At 47.9% G+C, this 19,663-nt stretch overlaps 1 protein-coding gene across 1 annotated transcript in view; it reads left to right on the forward strand.

The window, feature by feature from the left end:
- dntt (deoxynucleotidyltransferase, terminal) overlaps positions 1 to 19,663 on the forward strand; it is a 488,317-nt gene that overhangs the window by 43,767 nt on the left and 424,887 nt on the right. The window contains exon 10 of the mRNA XM_072477618.1: positions 7,088 to 7,262. Coding sequence (XP_072333719.1) covers positions 7,088 to 7,262 — 175 coding nt within the window. The remainder of the gene's footprint in view (positions 1 to 7,087; positions 7,263 to 19,663) is intronic.

Here is a 19,663-nt window from a genome sequence, read left to right on the forward strand (position 1 = left end):
CACAACCCTATCAACCTGGGTGGCAACTTTCAGGGATCTATGTACATGGACACCTAGATCCCTCTGCTCAGCCACACTTTCAAGAACTTTACCATTAGCCAAATATTCCGCATTCCTGTTATTCCTTCCAAAGTGAATCACCTCACACTTCTCTACATTAAACTCCATTTGCCACCTCTCAGCCCAGCTCTGCAGCTTATCTATATCCCTCTGTAACCTGCTACATCCTTCCACACTATCGACAACACCACCGACTTTAGTATCGTCTGCAAATTTACTCACCCACCCTTCTGTGCCTTCCTCTAGGTCATTGATAAAAATGACAAACAGCAACGGCCCCAGAACAGATCCTTGTGGTACTCCACTTGTGACTGTACTCCATTCTGAACATTTCCCATCAACCACCACCCTCTGTCTTCTTTCAGCTAGCCAATTTCTGATCCACATCTCTAAATCACCCTCAATCCCCAGCCTCCGTATTTTTTGCAATAGCCTACCGTGGGGAACCTTATCAAACGCTTTGCTGAAATCCATATACACCACATCAACTGCTCTACCCTCGTCTACCTGTTCAGTCACCTTCTCAAAGAACTCAATAAGGTTTGTGAGGCATGACCTACCCTTCACAAAGCCATGCTGACTATCCCTGATCATATCATTCCTATCTAGATGATTATAAATCTTGTCCCTTATAATCCCCTCCAAGACTTTACCCACTACAGACGTGAGGCTCACCGGTCTATAGTTGCCGGGGTTGTCTCTGCTCCCCTTTTTGAACAAAGGGACCACATTTACTGTCCTCCAGTCCTCTGGCACTATTCCTGTAGCCAATGATGACATAAAAATCAAAGCCAAAGGTCCAGCAATCTCTTCCCTGGCCTCCCATAGAATCCTAGGATAAATCCCATCAGGTCCCGGGGACTTATCTATTTTCAGCCTGTCCAGAATTGCCAACACCTCTTCCCTACGTACCTCAATGCCATCTATTCTATTAGCCTGGGGCTCAGCATTCTCCTCCACAACATTATCTTTTTCCTGAGTGAATACTGACGAAAAATATTCATTTAGTATCTCGCCTATCTCTTCAGACTCCACACACAATTTCCCATCCCTGTCCTTGACTGGTCCTACTCTTTCCCTAGTCATTCGCTTATTCCTGACATACCTATAGAAAGCTTTTGGGTTTTCCTTGATCCTTCCTGCCAAATACTTCTCATGTCCCCTCCTTGCTCGTCTTAGCTCTCTCTTTAGATCCTTCCTCGCTACCTTGTAACTATCCATCGCCCCAACCGAAACTTCACACTTCATCTTCACATAGGCCTTCTTCTTCCTCTTAACAAGAGATTCCACTTCCCTGGTAAACCACGGTTCCCTCGCTCGACGCCTTCCTCCCTGTCTGACCGGTACATACTTATCAAGAACACGCAGTAGCTGATCCTTGAACAAGCCCCACTTATCCAGTGTGCCCAACACTTGCAGCCTACTTCTCCACCTTATCCCCCCCAAGTCACGTCTAATGGCATCATAATTGCCCTTCCCCCAGCTATAACTCTTGCCCTGCGGTGTATACTTATCCCTTTCCATCATTAACGTAAACGTCACCGAATTGTGGTCACTGTCCCCAAAGTGCTCTCCTACCTCCAAATCCAACACCTGGCCTGGTTCATTACCCAAAACCAAATCCAACGTGGCCTCGCCTCTTGTTGGCCTGTCAACATATTGTTTCAGGAAACCCTCCTGCACACACTGTACAAAAAACGACCCATCTATTGTACTCGAACTATATATTTTCCAGTCAATATTTGGAAAGTTAAAGTCTCCCATAATAACTACCCTGTTACTTTCGCTCATATCCAGAATCATCTTCGCCATCCTTTCCTCTACATCCCTAGAACTATTAGGAGGCCTATAAAAAAACTCCCAACAGGGTGACCTCTCCTTTCCTGTTTCTAACTTCAGCCAATACTACCTCGGAAGAAGAGTCCCCATCTAGCATCCTCTCCGCCACCGTAATACTGCTCTTGACTAGCAGCGCCACACCTCCCCCTCTTTTGCCTCCTTCTCTGAGCTTACTAAAACACCTAAACCCCGGAACCTGCAACATCCATTCCTGTCCCTGCTCTATCCATGTCTCCGAAATGGCCACAACATCGAAGTCCCAGGTACCAACCCACGCTGCCAGTTCCCCTACCTTGTTTCGTATACTCCTGGCATTGAAGTAGACACACTTCAAACCACCTACCTGAACGCTGGCCCCCTCCTGCGACGTCAAATCTGTGCTCCTGACCTCTATACTCTCATTCTCCCTTACCCTAAAACTACAATCCAGGTTCCCATGCCCCTGCTGCATTAGTTTAAACCCCCCCAAAGAGCACTAACAAATCTCCCCCCCAGGATATTTGTGCCCCTCAGGTTCAGATGTAGACCATCCTGTCTGTAGAGGTCCCACCTTCCCCAGAAAGAGCCCCAGTTATCCAAAAATCTGAAACCCTCCCGCCTGCACCATCCCTGTAGCCACGTGTTTAAATGCTCTCTCTCCCTATTCCTCATCTCTCTATCACGTGGCACGGGCAACAACCCCGAGATAACAACTCTGTTTGTTCTAGTTCTGAGCTTCCATCCTAGCTCCCTGAAAGCCTGCCTGACATCCTTGTCCCCTTTCCTACCTATGTCGTTGGTGCCAATGTGGACCACGACTTGGGGCTGCTCCCCCTCCCCCTTAAGGACCCGGAAAACACGATCCGAGACATCACGTACCCTTGCACCTGGGAGGCAACATACCAAACGTGAGTCTCTCACGCTCCCACAAAATCTCCATCTGCTCCTCTAGCTCATCTTTCAGTGGAATATCCTCGAGCAATGGGGAGTCCACTGCCGGAATCATTTCTTAGGCCTGAGATGACTCACCGTTTGCCTCTGGAGCCAGTTTATCCAGAATGGGAATTATATCTTCCTTGATTAGTTAGTTCGCAGCTGAGTCATTTTCCTCCAAGGTGTCTCGGCTACAGCAATCTCACTTTTCACCTCTGCGTGCGCCATCTTAGAGCTTTCACACTTCTCGGTGTCCTGCGCAGACTGGACGTCCCTTGTGATCGCCTCATCATTCCCGCCAAACCACCAGAGTAGCGCATCACAGGCTTCCTCATTCATCTTACCATCACTCCCGCGAAACAACCTTATTGTGTTTCATAGTCCACTGGCTCACACTCCGAGCATTTAGTTACTTCATTGTATTCATGTTATTCGTAGATATCATCATAGTACTCATCATCGGTGTGTTGAGTCACCAATATAAGTAGTTCACCAGGTTGGTGGAGGAATCTTGAGCTGGATTCTCTGATCATATGGTTATGTCCGCAGTATCCGTCTGGTCTTATGGCCAGAAAGTCGCTGCTGCCCCTATACCGATCTTCTGCCCGGTGGGGGGCTTTGCCTGCAGATACGGCCGCAGAATTTCCGGGGCCATGGTCATGCATGCGCATGGTGGTGGCCTGTGGCGGACACACCATGCAACATGGCCACCGAAGCCCGCCCTGCCAGCGGAACAGCTCCCTCCCCCGACTGTGGTGACACTGGACACAATCCACAGCTACCACGCGAGGTCCCCGAACGGTGTGACCACATGTGAGCGTCGGCGTCGGGGACTCGGCCCATCTGGGGTGGAGTATCGGGGGAAGACCTAAGATGACGTCCTGCGGCCAGCCATACGGCATGCGGCAAGTACGCCGTTTTTGATGGGGCGAATTAGCGCCCAAAACAGCACCGCCCCCAATTCCAGCGTAAACGTGGATTCTCCGGTAAATCACCAAACGCAATTTTGCTGTCGGCTATTGGAGAATTCCGCCCCTTCTCCTTTTTGTTCGGCGGCCAGTTCCACTTTGTCTTTCCTGCTGTGACCTTTGAATGTTCAGTACACCTGGTACCATGTTGTGTTATGTGACCTTGCTGTTGCAATGATGCACACAGAACTATTGGTGACTTAACGAGAATGATGCTTTATTGATGAACAAGTGGAAAGAGAATACTATACAGACTAAGTTACTGTTTGAGTTTTGTGAACTCTCCTGAAACTATCCTATGTGCGACTGCCCTGTTGTACATCTTATTACCAATGAGAGTTTGATGTTACATGACCCATGTTCTACGCCACCAGCTGGTTGGAAGTCATATTGCTAACTACGTACTATATTATTCACAGGCATATCACCACAGTTATGTTATGAATTGTATATTTTAATTTGTAAAGTTGGTTAGGTCACTGGTCAAAGGGAGTTGCCCATTTAGAACAGAAATGAAGTGAAAACATTTCTCTCAGCGGGTCGTGAGTCTTTGGAACTTTCTTCCTGGAAAGGTGGTGGAAGCAGTCTTTGAATATTTGTAAGGCAGAGGTGAATATATTCTTGGCAAGCAAGGGGGTGATAGGTTATCGGGGTTACTCGTCATGCAGGTTTGAGCTTAGTATCAGATCATCTGTGATCTTATTGAATGGCAGAGCAGACTCAAGGGGCCGAATGGCCTACTCCTGCTCCTTGTTCATATGTTCGCACGTTGGCTCAAAATAATTGTCCGCTGAATAGATTGGAACAGGCTGTTTGATTAGCTGGTTTAATTGTTTTATAAATGGGAGCTTTGAAGAAAAAGGTGTTTTTATGTTGACTTGTTCTTCACTGGTGCGTTGCGACTTGAGATTCATTCACACTCAGTTCATTGGATTCCTGAAAATTTAACAGACACAAATCCTAATTTATTTGCCCTCTGGATTTGAAACATTTTACAGGTATGGCTTCTTGACATTTTTCAGGCTTCGTGGCTTTAAATGCTGTGAAACTGGGGACTTAGAGAATTTATTTAATGAGATAGACAAATTCTATTTTTACTTGCTATCAAAGGACTGATTTTTCGAGATTGTGCTGACAACAGGGAGCCTGACTTGCTAGCTGTGCCTGAAAGGAAATGCAACATTTAATTTTCCTTATGTGGACTATTCTAGCACAAATCTGACACAGATACAATGTGCCAAATGGTCCCCTTCTGTGCTGCAAACCACTAAAATTCCATGGTACTGTAGCTGGCAAAACGCAGTGCTGTCAGGATGGATTAGTAACATTATCCCAGTATTGAATGCATTTCTCGTGTGCATATCTTTTGTTTTAATTTCTACATAATGAAATCAAGGAGTAGATTAGAAGCAGATTTGTATTTATTGTCATGATAATGTGATGAGTGCAGGTGTAAATTTAATTGGCTGGTCACATATATTTTGAACTTCTTTAAAAGAACATTTTAGAAGCAAATAACGTCTCTCACCTAAGATGGCTGCCGCAAGTCACCTGAAACATCTGGGATGGAATTCTTCGGCTGTTGGCATTCTCTTTTCCCGCTGGGAACGCAACCCCGCCTGGGTTTCTCAGCAGCTTGGTGTGGCTAGAGTGGGAAATCCCATTGACAAGTAGCGGGAAGGAAGAATCCCACCAGCAACTAATGGTGCAACACAGAGAAACATGTGACTGGGGGGACCAGAAAATTCCCCATCCTTGTATTACAAGCTGGTTAGTTTCTGGACGTTAATGTGGATTACAGTTTCAACATGCCAAGACAAACCTCCAATGGAATTTTATGTCTGCTTTTGGGTAGTCCGGTCGGGGATGTCGTCCATCAATTGAGAGGGAATCGGATTGTCAGGGAGTGGGGTAATTGAATGGGGGAGGGGGGGATGGTTACCCAGAGTTAAGCCAGGTTTTAAACGTCTAACATTGCCTGGGTAACTATTCATCTAAGTACCATGGAGCTGTCCCACTTTTCGACTCTAACTCAGAGTTGGAGACATTCATAGAAGGTTCCGGAGAGCTTGGCAATTGCCCATCAGAAGTTAAAACATCTCAGGCAATTCCCATAGAGATCTCCACATCAGGACTTCTACAGCGTCCTGATGTACATCTTCTGACAATCTGGAGCTCGGAAGATTTGGGTCAGCATGTGAGAAGCACTAACATTTGTAGGTTAGGAGTGGGAAGCATATGTGTACAACATATTTTTCATACCTCTGGGACCTGATGTGGAATATTCACTTGATTCTGTAATTATATTTGGTAAAACTATTCATGGTAGTGTTATCCAGTCACCTGTCTCTTGGATCTCTGGCATTCTTATATTATTCATCTTTAGGAATCATCTTAGCAGGTTTACTTTGCCTTCATAGCATCAATCTTGTGCTGTAATAGTCCCATGCATTGTGTTTAAATTTGAAAAAAGACATTGACCGAGGAAACAAAGAGTGGCGTATATCATGGAAAATATAAAGCACATTGACATATATGGGGGAAAGTAATGAAAATGTGTAGTTGGGAGAGAGTGAAGAACATTAAAGAAAGTTTTGAGATGAACAGAGTTTGAGTGATGACAAGACAAAGTGGATGAGAAAGAAAGAGCAGCGGAAAGGATGGAAACAGACTTTTAATTTAATGAGAAATGTGAAGGGAGCTGAGCTATGATTATCATGGAAATGGAAAAACAAGTATAGCCTGCACCAGTAATAGTAATTTGGGTTATATACATACAAGTGAAGGCTGAAAATAAACACACTATTCTGTTTCCTGCCTGATAGTGTTTGAATGACTAAAATTAAATTGTGGTGTGCAAATCAAGTTCAGCTCGATCTGCAAGAAAGTAAGTTTATCAAATTTTGCAATCCTTAATCTTGGCGTTCCATTTTTCTGCATTTCCCCAAGTAATTAGTTCCGTCACAAGTTGATTTGACTCTGCATATGTATACCTAATTTGAATAATTCCTTTTAGAAAGTCAATTGCTGGTATTTTGGAGCTTTGCTGAGAGTTGAATTGTAATATTATCCAATCACTTTCTGCCGATATAGCATAACACGGTTAGACCTTAATTAAAATCATGACTTGTGTGCAGAGTGCAGACTTTGGGGGAGCTATTTTTAGTGATTGTGATATTTCAGTTACTTTCACTCCAGTAATTAACTTAGTTTTTGCACTAATGACTTGCACAGATGTTGTAATGCCATTTACTGAAGATCGCTAAATAAAAGATAATATTCTAATTGTCACCCTTTCCTTTCGATAGTCATTCAGTCACGCATGTCGTGGCAGAGAACAATTCTTGGAATGAAATTTGGGACTGGATTCAAAACCAGAAGCTGTCAAATGCAGACAAGCTTAAGGTGCTTGATATCTCCTGGTTCACTGACAGCATGGCTGCTGGCAAGCCTGTAGATATAGAGGAACAGCATAGACTACAGGTAAATTTTACTTCCCATATGTAACATGCTAATTTGTGATGTACAGAAACGTGTATGATTACTGTGGTAGCACGGCCCCTTTAAGAGGCGTGCCCTCGTGGTTCATGTGACAGACCTGGAGCCTATCATGCAGCAGAACGCGAATGCCAACCAATGAGGGATCAGCGCGAGTCCAGGGCAGCGGGTTTCTGGGCAGAGTGAACCCGGGAGCCATAGTGTAAACATTAATATTGGAGACTCAGTGCAAATGTCTATATGTTACTCTTATTAGTTGCCAATAAACACTTTGTTCTTCATTACTACCGTTTACCTGGTATTGACTCGAGCCACTACATAGGCGACTAGTACAAACCAGATCGATTGCATGCCCCAAGTTGTTGAATTCGAGGGGGGGGGGGGGGAAGGAAAGCCTCCAAGAGGAACACGGAGTCAGAAAGCATTGACGATACCAGTGAACAGTGAACGAAAAATACCCATGGTTGGGAAGTTAGACCCATTCGATCAGGGCGCCGAAGACTGGAGCCAGCATACTGAGCGGCTCCGTTACTACTTCAAGGCAAATGAAATAACGGGGGAGGATAAACAGAAAGTTATCCTATTATCTACATCCTTATAAGAAATTTGATGCCCCACTATATGAAGCCATTTGATCAGTTGGTGAAGCTGATCAGGGAGCATTACCCTCAATCATACTGCAGCTATACAAGTTCAATTTGGCTGTCAGGGACCCAGGAGAGACTATCTCTACATTAGTTGTGAGACTTGGGCAAATGGCTGAGCATTGCCAGTTTGGTGTCGCACTGGATGACATGCTGCGTGGTCGATAAGCGTGCGAAAGAAGCTTCTGGCTCTAATGAAGATTACCTGCGATAGAATGTTTGAGATTGCCCAGGCGACCGAGTGTGCTGAAAGGGACACGTAAGAGCTTCAAAGCATGCAAAAGAGTGAGATGAACCAGTTGTGGGGCGGTATGGCTACAAGGCGTGCAATCAGGTCAACAGGCACAGAGGGAGATCACAATCCTATGAACAGGATTGTAATCGGTGCCCAGGAGAAAAATTGGGCCACCAGCCCAGGAGTCAAGGTGACTGTGGTCGGTGAGGGGAGGACCACCCCCAGGAATTTAGTGCAAAAGATTGGGCCATATCAAGGCATGTTGCCCTGCCAGAATGTGGCAATTTTAAAAAAAGAATAGCAAACCACTGCACCAGTAAACAATCAGATGAAGAACCTGAAACATACATAGTGAACAATACCGCCCCTACTGAGATGGTCCTCATAGTAAATGGACGACACTAAAGATGGAGGTCTACACTGGGGTGCCTGCCACAGTTGTGGCTGAATGAATGTTTAAATTTCTTCGAGAAGGTATTCTGACTTTGGACTTGAGTGAGGTAACAGTCAAGTTGGCGACATAAGGGGAAGACCCGAAACATTATTGCAACAACAATGGCTCCAGTGTCATATCAGCAACAGGATTCCCAGTTACCTCATCATTGCCGAACGACCAAGCCTGATGGGGCAAGATGGGGCCTAATGGATGCATCAAATCAAGTTGAACAGGTTGGAAATTTTTTAAATCTTAGACACGTGTGGGATTCTGCGTAGCCCAACGGCAAAATCGGGATCGGTGACCGGAAGGAGAATGGCTTCCGACACCGGAATCGGGGCAGGCGCCGCTTTGACGCCGGTTCGCGATAATCCACCCCCTCCAAATTGGCATCATCCGGCTGTGCACCATGCGCAGTCGCAACACCGTTGGCCCGTCATCAGCTGGCCCACCCACGATGCTCTACCCCCGATGGGCCGTATTCCCGACTGCGCGGTCCCAACAGTCGGGAACCTGGGGCGGGATTCTCCGACCCCCCCCGCCGGGTCGGAGAATCGCCGGGGCCTGGCGTGAATCCCGCCCCCGCCGGTTGCTGAATTCTCCGGCACCGGATATTCAGCGGGGGTGGGAATCGCGCCGTGCCGGTTGGCGCCCCCCCCCCCCCCCCCCCCCCCCCCCCCGCGGATTCTCCGGCCCGGATGGGCCGAGGTCCCGCTGCTAGAATTCCTGTCCTGCCGGCGTGGATTAAACCACCTCTCTTACCGGCGGGACAAGGCGGCGCGGGCGGGCTCCGGGGTCCTGGGTGGGGGCGCGGGGCGATCTGGCCCCGGGGGGGTGCCCCCACGGTGGCCTGGCCAGCGAACGGGGCTCACCGATCCGCGGGCGGGCCTGTGCCATGGGGGAACTCTTTTCCTTCCGCCTTCGCCACGGTCTCCACCATGGCGGAGGCGGAAGAGACCCCCCTCCACTGCGCATGCGCGGGGATGCCATGAGCGGCCGCTGACGCTCCCGCACATGCGCCGCCCGGCAAAGCCATTTCCGCGCCAGCTGGCGGGGCACCAAAGGCCTTTCCCGCCAGCTGGTGGGGCGGAAATCAGTCTGGCGTGGGCCTAGCCCCTCAAGGTTAGGGCTCGGCCCCTCAAGATGCGGAGGATTCCGCACCTTTGGGGCGGCGCGATGCCGGACTGATTTGCGACGTTTTTTGGCGCCGGTCGGCGGACATCACGCCGATTGCAGAGAATTCCGCCCCTGGTGTGCCGGTTGCGGATAGTGGCCAGCGCCACCACACTCGGCCGGCTTCTGTGCCGCTGGCTGGGGTGGCTTCTGCTAGAGCCTGGGGCAATGGTGGGGGTGACCAGGGGCTGGGTTGTGAGGCCGGGATGGGCCGGATGGATGCGGTCCAGCATGGCCGGCGCCATGTTTCCCAGGGCGACTGGTGGGGGTGTAGGCTTGTGCGGCTGCAGCTTGTCAGTCTTGTGCATGCGTGGCCCGGGACCCGGTGATTCTCCGGCCCTTTTCCGCAGATCTGCATGTGTTCCATGCGGCACCGGTGCTCTCCCCTCACTGGTACCAGAATCGGTAAGGGATTTGCACCGATTTTCCTGTCGTGGAGCACCACGGATTCTCCGTTGGCGCCGGCACTTAGCCTCAGAAACTGAGAATCCAGCCCAGCGTTTTTCAGGAAATCTTGTAAAGACACGAAGACGTGTTCCGGAACGAATTGGATCGAATAAAGGAAGTAAAGGCCAATATCTCGACATCCAAGTTTTTTGGAGCAAGATCGGTCCCTTAAGCCTTGCACCAAAAAATGGAAACCAATCTTAGACGCCTGGAAGAACTGGAATAATCAGAGGCGCTCAGCTTTCAGAATGGGCAGCCCCCATCATTCCTGTAGTAAAGCTAGACCACTCGATTAGCGCATGTGGGACTACAAGCTTACAATCAACCAGGCAGCCCAAGTAGAAAAATACCCAACTCCACAAACTGAAGACAGGCCTCACTTACACCAAACTTAACCTCTGTCATATGTACTTGCAACTGGAACTGGATGAAGATTCCCAAATATTCACAACAAGGAACGTGCATAAAGGCCTGTTTCAATGCACCAGATTACCTTTTTGCATCTCTTCGGCCTGTGCGATATTCCACTGCACAATGGAGAATCTCCTTGAATGCATCCCAAAGGTTGTAGTCATCTGGATGACATCCTAATAGCAGGAACATCACATGAGGAGAACATGAGGTATTGAGAAGATTCAGAGATGCGGGAATCCGACGCAAACATGAAGTGCACTTTCCAAGCTCGTGAGGGCACTTAACTAGATTTCAAAGTAGACTCAAAGGTCCTACAACACATTTGGAGATAAGGTGAGAGCCATAAGAGAAATCCCGGAACCCAAGAACGTGGCCGAATTAAAGTGTTTCATAGGGGTGGTAAACTATTAGAACATAGAACATACAGTGCAGAAGGAGGCCATTCGGCCCATCAAGTCTGCACCGACCCACTTAAGCCCTCCCTTCCACCCTATCCCCATAACACAATAACCCCCCCTAACCTTTTTGGTCACTAAGGGCAAATTTATCATGGCCAATCCACCTAACCTGCATGTTTTTGGACTGTGGGAGGAAACCGGAGCACCGGAGGAAACCCACGCAGACACGGGGAGAAAGTGCAGACTCCACACAGACAGTGACCCAGCAGGGAATCGAACCTGGGACCCTGGCGCTGTGAAACCACGGTGTTACCCACTTGTACTACAATGCTGCCCTATTATGGTTGTTTTGTGCCAAATCGTGCAACAACATTGGTGCCACTGCATATGCCCCTTGGCGAAACACCAGTGATGGCTTTGGAAGAGGCAACCGGAGCAAACCTTCCAACAAGTTAAGCAGGTCTTGCAATCTTCGAGTCGACAGTTCATTTTGACCTGGGGAAACACATCACTTTGACCTGCGCTGCTTCGCCATATGGAAAATGAACAGTTCTATCCCATACAATGGAGGATGGCTCAGAGAAACCAATTGTCTTTGCCTCTAGAACGCTTTCTGATGCTGAGAGTAAATACGCGCTAATTGAGAAGGAAGGCCTTGCCATCATCTACGATGTCAAGTAATTTCACCAGTAGGTTTACGATTGATGTTTTACGATAATAATGAACCACAAGCTCCTGCTGACGCTCCTTTGTGAAGAAAAGTCAGTATCACCCATTGCCTCTGCCAGAATACAATGATGGCCTTGTTGCTGTTAGCCTATCACTGCATCTTTAACATAGACCAGCAGCTGCACAGATTTTCAATACTGATGCATTGAGTTGGCTCCACTTCCAAAGAACCTGGCACCCCTGCTGGTACTTCAAGAAATTGTCTTAACCGTGAACCTTTATTTGCACACACTGCCAGCTTTGGCCAGCCACACAGATTTGGACACAATGGAACACAGCACCTGTTGCAAAAATTACAGAGATCCCATCCAGGCCAAACAAAAATTAAAATGCTCACTTCTAGCAACATCTGGTGGCCTGGCATAGATGAGGACATTGAATATATGGGGTGGGATTCTCTCAGCCCACGCCGGGTCGGAGAATCGCTGGGCCCGGTGCGATTCGCACCAGCGTGGTCGGCGTGGCGCCAGTCGGGGGCCGCTCTACGCGCACCCCCCCCCCCCCCCCCCGGCAATTCTCCGCCTGGGATGGGCCAAGTGGCCGCCTAGAAAAGCACGACTCCCGCTGGCGCTGTTCACACCTGGTCTTACCCGGCGGGACCTCTGCATCCATCCTGTCTGGGGCGGCCTGGTGGGGGGGGTCCTCCACCGTGGCCTGGCCCGCAATCGGGGCCTACCAGTCGGCGGGCTGGCCTCTCGTGGTGGGGGCCTCTTTTGCTCCGCACCGGCTCCTGCAGCCCGACGCCATGTTGCGTCGGCGCCGGCGCCGAGAAGGGCGCTACCGCGCCTGCGTGTGTTCGTGCTCACGCCGGTCGCAGTGCACACGCATTCGCGCCGGTCGCAACGTGCATGCGCAGACCCGCGGTGTCCATTTGACGCCGATATCGGCAGCTGGAGCGGCACGGGTCGCTCCAGTGCCGTGCCGGACCTCTGTTGGGTAGAGGATCTCTACACATAGTGGTCCGATGATGCCGTCGTTAAACACTCCAGTTTTTACGGTGGCATCAACACTCTGCCTTCAGATGGGGGAATCCCGCCCATGATGTGCCAGTGCAGACACTGCCGCCTTCATCAAGTCCACCCTTGGGAGTGACAGGGACAGTCATGGACGAGGGCACATGTGGACTTCACTGGTTCTTCCATGGACAAGATGTTTCTTATTTTGGTCGACATCCATTCAAAGTAGTTGGAGGCTCTATAGATGGGAACAATGACTTTGGCAGCATCAGTAGAGGCCATGGGGTGTGTGTTGGCTACACAGGGCCTCTCCGAAGTAATAGTGTTGGATAATGGCACCCCCTGCACTGGTGAGGACTTTCACCACTTTATTAGAATGAATGGAATTCGCGATACCACGACAGCCCCCTATCATCCTGCCTCAAACAGGTTAGCGGAGAGAACTGTAGAAACTTCCAAGGCTGCTATGAAAAAGCAGTCCAGTTGACCATGATGTCATAGGTTAGCCAATTTTCTTTTGTCGTATAATGGGCGTCACACCAGCAGAACGACTGATGGACCATCGTTTAAGGACCTGGTTGGACTTGGTCTTCCCAAATTTGCCGAGGAGGATGAAGGCACGACAAGCCTCTCCGAGGAAACGACTCTGGTTGGACTTGGTCTTCCCAAATTTGGCGAGTAGGATGGAGAAGCGCAAGCCTCTCAGAGGAAACAACACAATTCGTGAAAAAGGGACAGACATTTCCCAGTAGGTGACCTGGTCCTTCTCAGAAACTTTGCCTCTGGCCCATTATGGCTACCAGGCCAGATCATGTTCAATTGGGGCCAGTTTCGCATGTAGTGGACTTGGGTGGCAAGAAAGTAAGGAAATACTTAGACCACGTAAGAAGCGGGGGAACCACAACCCAATCTTGGAACTGTTGGAGCCGGCAGCCAGCACAAGAGCTCCGGTGGTAGAGTCGGTTCTAAAGCAATCGAGAAATCTTAGGGAGGCCCATCGTTGATCCAGGAACAAACTACAGAAGGGAATAACGCTGTGGGGTTGGTTGACCCCCAGGAACATTCTGCTTAGAGTGGTGGCATCAGAATTTCCAAGTTGGAAGAGCCTGTTGGGGGATTAAGATGGTCCATGAGACCCAGGAAGTCTCCAGATAGATTAACGCTCTGATGGACTGTTTGGGCTCTCTTTCTTGGTATTCCTGTCTTATATTGTATATGATTATTGTATATGGCCTGTTTGTACATATATTAATTGAGGGACTTAAGAGGGGAGAGATGTGTTAGCCTGGCCACTTTGAGGGGCGTGCCCTCATGAAATGAAAATGAAAATCGCTTATTGTCACAAGCAGACTTCAAATGAAGTTACTGTGAAAAGCCCCTAGTCGCCGCATTCCGGCACCTGTTCGGGGAGGCTGGTACGGGAATTGAACCGCGCTGCTAGCCTGCCCTGGTCTGCTTTAAAAGCCAGTGATCTAGCCCAGTGTGCTAAACCAGCACACTTGATCCATGTGACTGGCTCGGGGCCTATCGTGTGGGAGCGTGTGAACTCCGACCAATGGTGGATCAATGCGGGTCCCGGGGAGTAGGGTTCTGGTCAGAGTGAGCCTGGGAGCCAGAGTGTTAACACCTATATTAGAGACCCTTATTAGTTTCCAATAAACACTTTGAGCGGGATTCTCTGTCCAGCAATGCCAGAATCACGTTTGGGCGGTTAATCGTGCGCCAGCTGAAAATCCTGGCTGGTGCCATGCGCCCAACAGAATGCCATGCTCCGGTGCCTCGACAGCAGTGCGAATGCATTCTACTCCGCACTTACAGCAAACGCCATTGACTTATTATTAACGGGCCCGACCCAGTATTCTCCGGGGCACCTGCAATGCTCCGCCTCTGATAGGAGGAATTACCAACGGCGAGATTCACTTGTGGTTTTAAAAATCTGAAAATAGGCGCCATGACTGCGGAGGGAGAGAGAGGAGGGTAGGTCATGTTCCTAGAGGTGCTACCATGGGCTGCCAGTACTGCCAGTAATGCACTCACCCAATTCACCCATGGCCCGGGTTTCAGCAGTCTCCCTAACGAGGCCTCAACTGGGCACTGTTTGGTAGTGGGTCACAAAGTCATGAACTAGTTACGATGGCACCTTGGAGGTTCTTGGTGGGGAGTTGAGGCCCTGGGCGATCGGGCACTGGGCAGGGTGGCACCCTGGCACTCCCCTGGGCATCTTGGCACATCCAGGCTGGCATCTTGGCACTGCCTGCCTGGCACCCTGCAGTGCCATCCTGCCCAGGTCACACTGCCAGGCTAGCCTAGGCACTGCCGGGGCACCATGCTGGCAGTGCCAAGGTGCCCAGGTACCAGGTTGCCCATGCCATTGGCTAGAAATACTGCGCTACATGCGACATTCAGCGGACTTTAACTTTTGTCTGTTGAATCGTGCCCAGGGAAATTTTGAAAGATGCATACGCCATCTCTGCTGACACTTCTTCTAAGACCCAGGAAACAGGTTATCAACAGGTCCATGGGATGTGTGAGTCTTTGCAATGCAATGCTTTATAAAGAAAATGGAAAATCAATTCTTTCTTTTTGAGAAGTTTGGAAATTATTTCAGGGAATATCATTTATGAAGCCTTTCTCAAAATAAAGGATAAAAGGGAAACTGTTAATGGTGTAAATTAAGGTTAAGTGCATTCAGATAGGGGGTACTTAATGGGTGGTAGAGGGAGCATGTGGTGTTCACCAGTACACTTAAGGCTTCCACGACTGCGCTCCAGAGAGGGTGGGGTGCATCACCCATCAGGAATTACATTTTTACTTAATTAGTTAAGTTTCCCTTTGATGTTCTATTTTAGTTGCAGTGTCCCACCAGGGACTGTCACAGCCTTCATTTGTTTAATTTAACGATTGTTGGTTTTATCAGAAGAGTCGAAATAGGGGCCAATTGGGACACTGAGTTGAGTGGGAGGAGAGAAAAATGTTATAAATAAGGGATCCCACCGGGGCTGTCACCCCTCTCATTTGTGTTTAATTTAGTGATTTTAGTTTCATTTTTAAAAAAGTATAAAGACATAAAACCATGGCCACATTTGTGTCCGGGTGGCCCTAGAGAGGGAGCACACGACCAGCGTCACGTCACACCTTCCACGGGAGGTGGGCACCACAGGGGCTGAAGTGCATCATCACCCCCGGGGATGGCATTTCAGTTTAATTAGGTAGGGTTCCTTTTGGCATTTTAGTTTTGTTGCAGCGTCCCGCCAGGTGCTGTCACCCCTATCATTTTTGTTTAATTTATTTATAATTGATTTTATTAAGAGAATACAGAGAGATAAACCCTGCTTCTGGGCCTAGCCAAGGTGGCCTTTAACAGGTCCAGGCAGTGGGTGGTCGAAGGGGTCATCCGACCTGACCGTCTGCTCCTGTGCCGTGGCTATATTCATGGCGGGGTGCCTTTGGAGAAGGAGCACGGCGTGTCCACCAGTACGCTTCAAACCTATGACTGGTGCGTGCCATGAAGGCTGGGATGCATCATCACCCCGGGAATGACATTTTGGTTTGATTAGTTAGGCTTCCTTTGACATTTTTAGTTTTGCTACAGTGACCCAACCCCCCTCATTTTTGTTTTATTTATTTATTTTTGGTTTACACATTAAAAGGGTATAAAATGATGAACGTCCGGGTGGATCTGGAGGGGGAGCACACGGTGTCCACTGGCATCGCTTCAGGCCTTCCACAAATTGTGGGCACTGCGGGGGCTGGGGAGCACCGGGAGTTACATTTTAATTTGATCTTCTAAGTTTCCTTTGAAGTTTTTTTTTTTTTTTTTGTTGCAGTGCCCCACCAGGACCTGGCACTGCTTGCGTTGATTTGTTAATTTTTGAATATTCACTTTATTAGCAAAGTATAAAGAGATATAATCTTGTATTGTCACAAGTATGAAGTTACTGTGAAAAGCCCCTAGTCGCCACATTCCACGCCTGTTCGGGTAAGCTGAGATGGGAATTGAACCCTCACTGCTGGCCTTGTTATGCATTACAAACCAGCTGTCTAGCCCACTGAGCTAAACCCACCCTTATAAAGGATATGCTAATTAACAGAATGTGAGGTCAAACAGCCAGGGAAGCGGTTTAATCGGAAAAGTTAAAAATATTTGTGTTTCCATAGGCGCGTTACTATAGTGGGTGCAAATGCCACAAATCTGACACAAGCAACATTTATGATTTAATGACACAATGGTTAACAAACATAGGCTAGACACTGAAATAGTTGGATTCTTCAACAAATGCAATTTGTGAATCAGTAAGCATTGACAACCAACAGGTTAGCAGTCTACTCCTCTTCTGTGGCTGTGTTCACACCCCGGTGGGAGGGAGCATCTGAGCCCACCATTACGCTTGAGGCCTCCATGACCAATAGATGCCTGAGGGACTGGAGTGCATCATCAACCCCAGGAACATTATTTAATTTAACTTGATAGGTTTTCTTTAATGTTTTTGCTACAATTAGTTGATTATTAGCTAATTATTATTATTAGCTCAAGGGGCTATCATCTAGACAGTATGTTTATTTGGTTTTAGTTTACTCAAAAGAGTATGAAGAGATAATTTTGAGGGAGTCATTCATCTGGACTATCTTCCCCTCTTCAATGGCTACATTCGCACCTGGGTGTCTCTGGAGAAGGAGCATGTGGGGTCTACTGGTACTCTTGAGAACTTCCATGACTGGTGGGAACCATTGGGGTTGCAACGCTCATCTCCTTCCAGAATGATATTTATCAAGTTTCCATTAAAGTGTTTGCTTTTGCTGCAGTACCCCATTAAGGGGTTGTTTTTGAGGCAATTGGTTACTTTACACTTTCAAAGGAGTATAAAGAGACATTTACTGATGTTGGTTGTAGTGATAGGAGCTCTTCATTTATACTGTCTTACTTTGTGAATAAATCTCAAAATGAGTAAAGATTGACTTCTGATCTCCTCCTTTACCTTTAAGCAACCATCTTCTGTTTCCATGTTAAACTTCAGACCAACAGTTGGTCCCAAACACATTCTCTGAACTGACCCTCAAAGCTATCTCTGCCAATTTGAATTGTCCAATCTATATGAAGATTAAAGTTGCCAATTCATCAAGTCATGAAAGGCGGTGGGCAAAATTCTCCAGCCCCCCCCCCTCCCAAGGTCTCGCCATTGGTTGCAAACGGGATCATCCAGTCACATCAAAGTTGATGGGACCCTGAAGTGGGAGTCGTCAGTGGCAGGACTGGAAGATCCCACTGGTGGGAGGGCCTGGAGAATTCAACCCGATAATTCTGGTGAGCGAGAGGTTCAGGACAAGTACTATGAGAACCATCACTGCTAGTATATGAGGTGTTGGATCAACACGGAGTGAAGGTACAGCTGCATTTGCCACATTGTTCCTGGCACAGGCACAGAAATCAGGCTTACATGCTGGCAGTTTTTGTAGTTTTATTTAGATCACACCCTTGTAGATGTCTTAACAATCAGACTCATCATTCTATTGTATAGTTCACTTCGACTTGGATTCCGCTGAGTCGAGAAGCAAGAAAGGATTGGCAGAGGTTTTGAAGAACTAGATACAGCAAATGACAGAAAAAAACAGCTGAATAATTGATAAACCATATAATCGTAGAATAAATAATGCAAAGGAGGAGGCCATTCAACCTGTGCATCCTTTGCAAAAGCAACTGAACTAGTTCCACTCTCCTGTCGCTTCCTGGTAGCCTTTCATAGATCTTCTCTTCAAGTTTGTATGGTTATAATATAAAGTCGTGGGGGGGGGGGGGGGGGGGGGAAGAGAGGGGGTGAGGGGGTGGTAGAGAGGTTCCACTACTGTTTCTGGTTAGAATTGCTGAACTGACCGTCTTACCCTACAATAAATTAGCCGCTGTCTTTCAGTTGGGAACTCATCTGCTCTGGGTGGCAGATCAACAAAGAGAAAAATATCTCTGAATTCCAAGTTCAAGGTCTCCTTTTGATATTGTCTACAGAGGTGCTAAATACTCCTGTCAGATTTTTAAGATACAGCGTTTTAGGGTGCCGGTAATGACCAAGATTTAACTGGTAAGCTTTTCTACTTCTAAACTGGATATTGTGCTTTTCACATGAACATCACATGTATTTTACAAATCTTATTGATGGCGGACTTGAAAATTTGCTGAGGTGACAGTGGGTATAAATTAACAAACTATTATTTCACAGACAGCAAGTAAACATATAGAGTAATAGCCAGAGGGAAACCCAATTACTTACTTCAAATCATTTGTCTCCTTGTAAACATGGAAATAACTACTGCTCTCTGTCCCTTCCTTGGGCTGTTTGTGCATTTTTGACTTTGCTTTATTCAGATTGCTTGCAACGAGAAAAAATGAGCTTTACCGTGAGGTCACAGTGCGGGGCACGGTGGCACAGTGGTTAGCACTGCTGCCTCACAATAAGAGTCCCGGGTTCGAATCCGCCCTCATGTGACTGCGGAGTTTGTACGTTCTCCCCGTGTCTGCGTGGGTTTCCTCCGGGTGCTCCAGTTTCCTCCCTGAGTACAAAAATGTGCAGGTTAGGTGGATTTGCCATGCTAAACTGTCCCAGGTGGAGTTACGAAGATAGGGTGGGGGATTGAATGCTCTTTTAGAGGGCTGGTGCAGACTCGATGGGCCGAATGGCCTCCTTCTGCACTGTCGGGATTCTATTCTATTCTATTCTATTCTATTTAAGAGTGTTTTAGGTCTGCAAATTCCAAAGAGCTGTTTCTATTCTTACAAGTTTGTTAGGAAGGACCTAAAGAGAGAGCTAAGAAGAGACGGGAGGGGACATGAGAAGTCTTTGGCAGGTAGGATCAAGGATAACCCTAAAGCTTTCTATAAATATGTCAGGAATAAAAAAATGACTAGTGTAAGAGTAGGGCCAGTCAAGGACAGTAGTGGGAAGTTGTGCGTGGAGTCCGAGGAAA

Source organism: Scyliorhinus torazame, chromosome 16 (genome assembly GCF_047496885.1).
Source record: "Scyliorhinus torazame isolate Kashiwa2021f chromosome 16, sScyTor2.1, whole genome shotgun sequence".
Classification (NCBI taxonomy): Eukaryota; Metazoa; Chordata; class Chondrichthyes; order Carcharhiniformes; family Scyliorhinidae; genus Scyliorhinus; species Scyliorhinus torazame.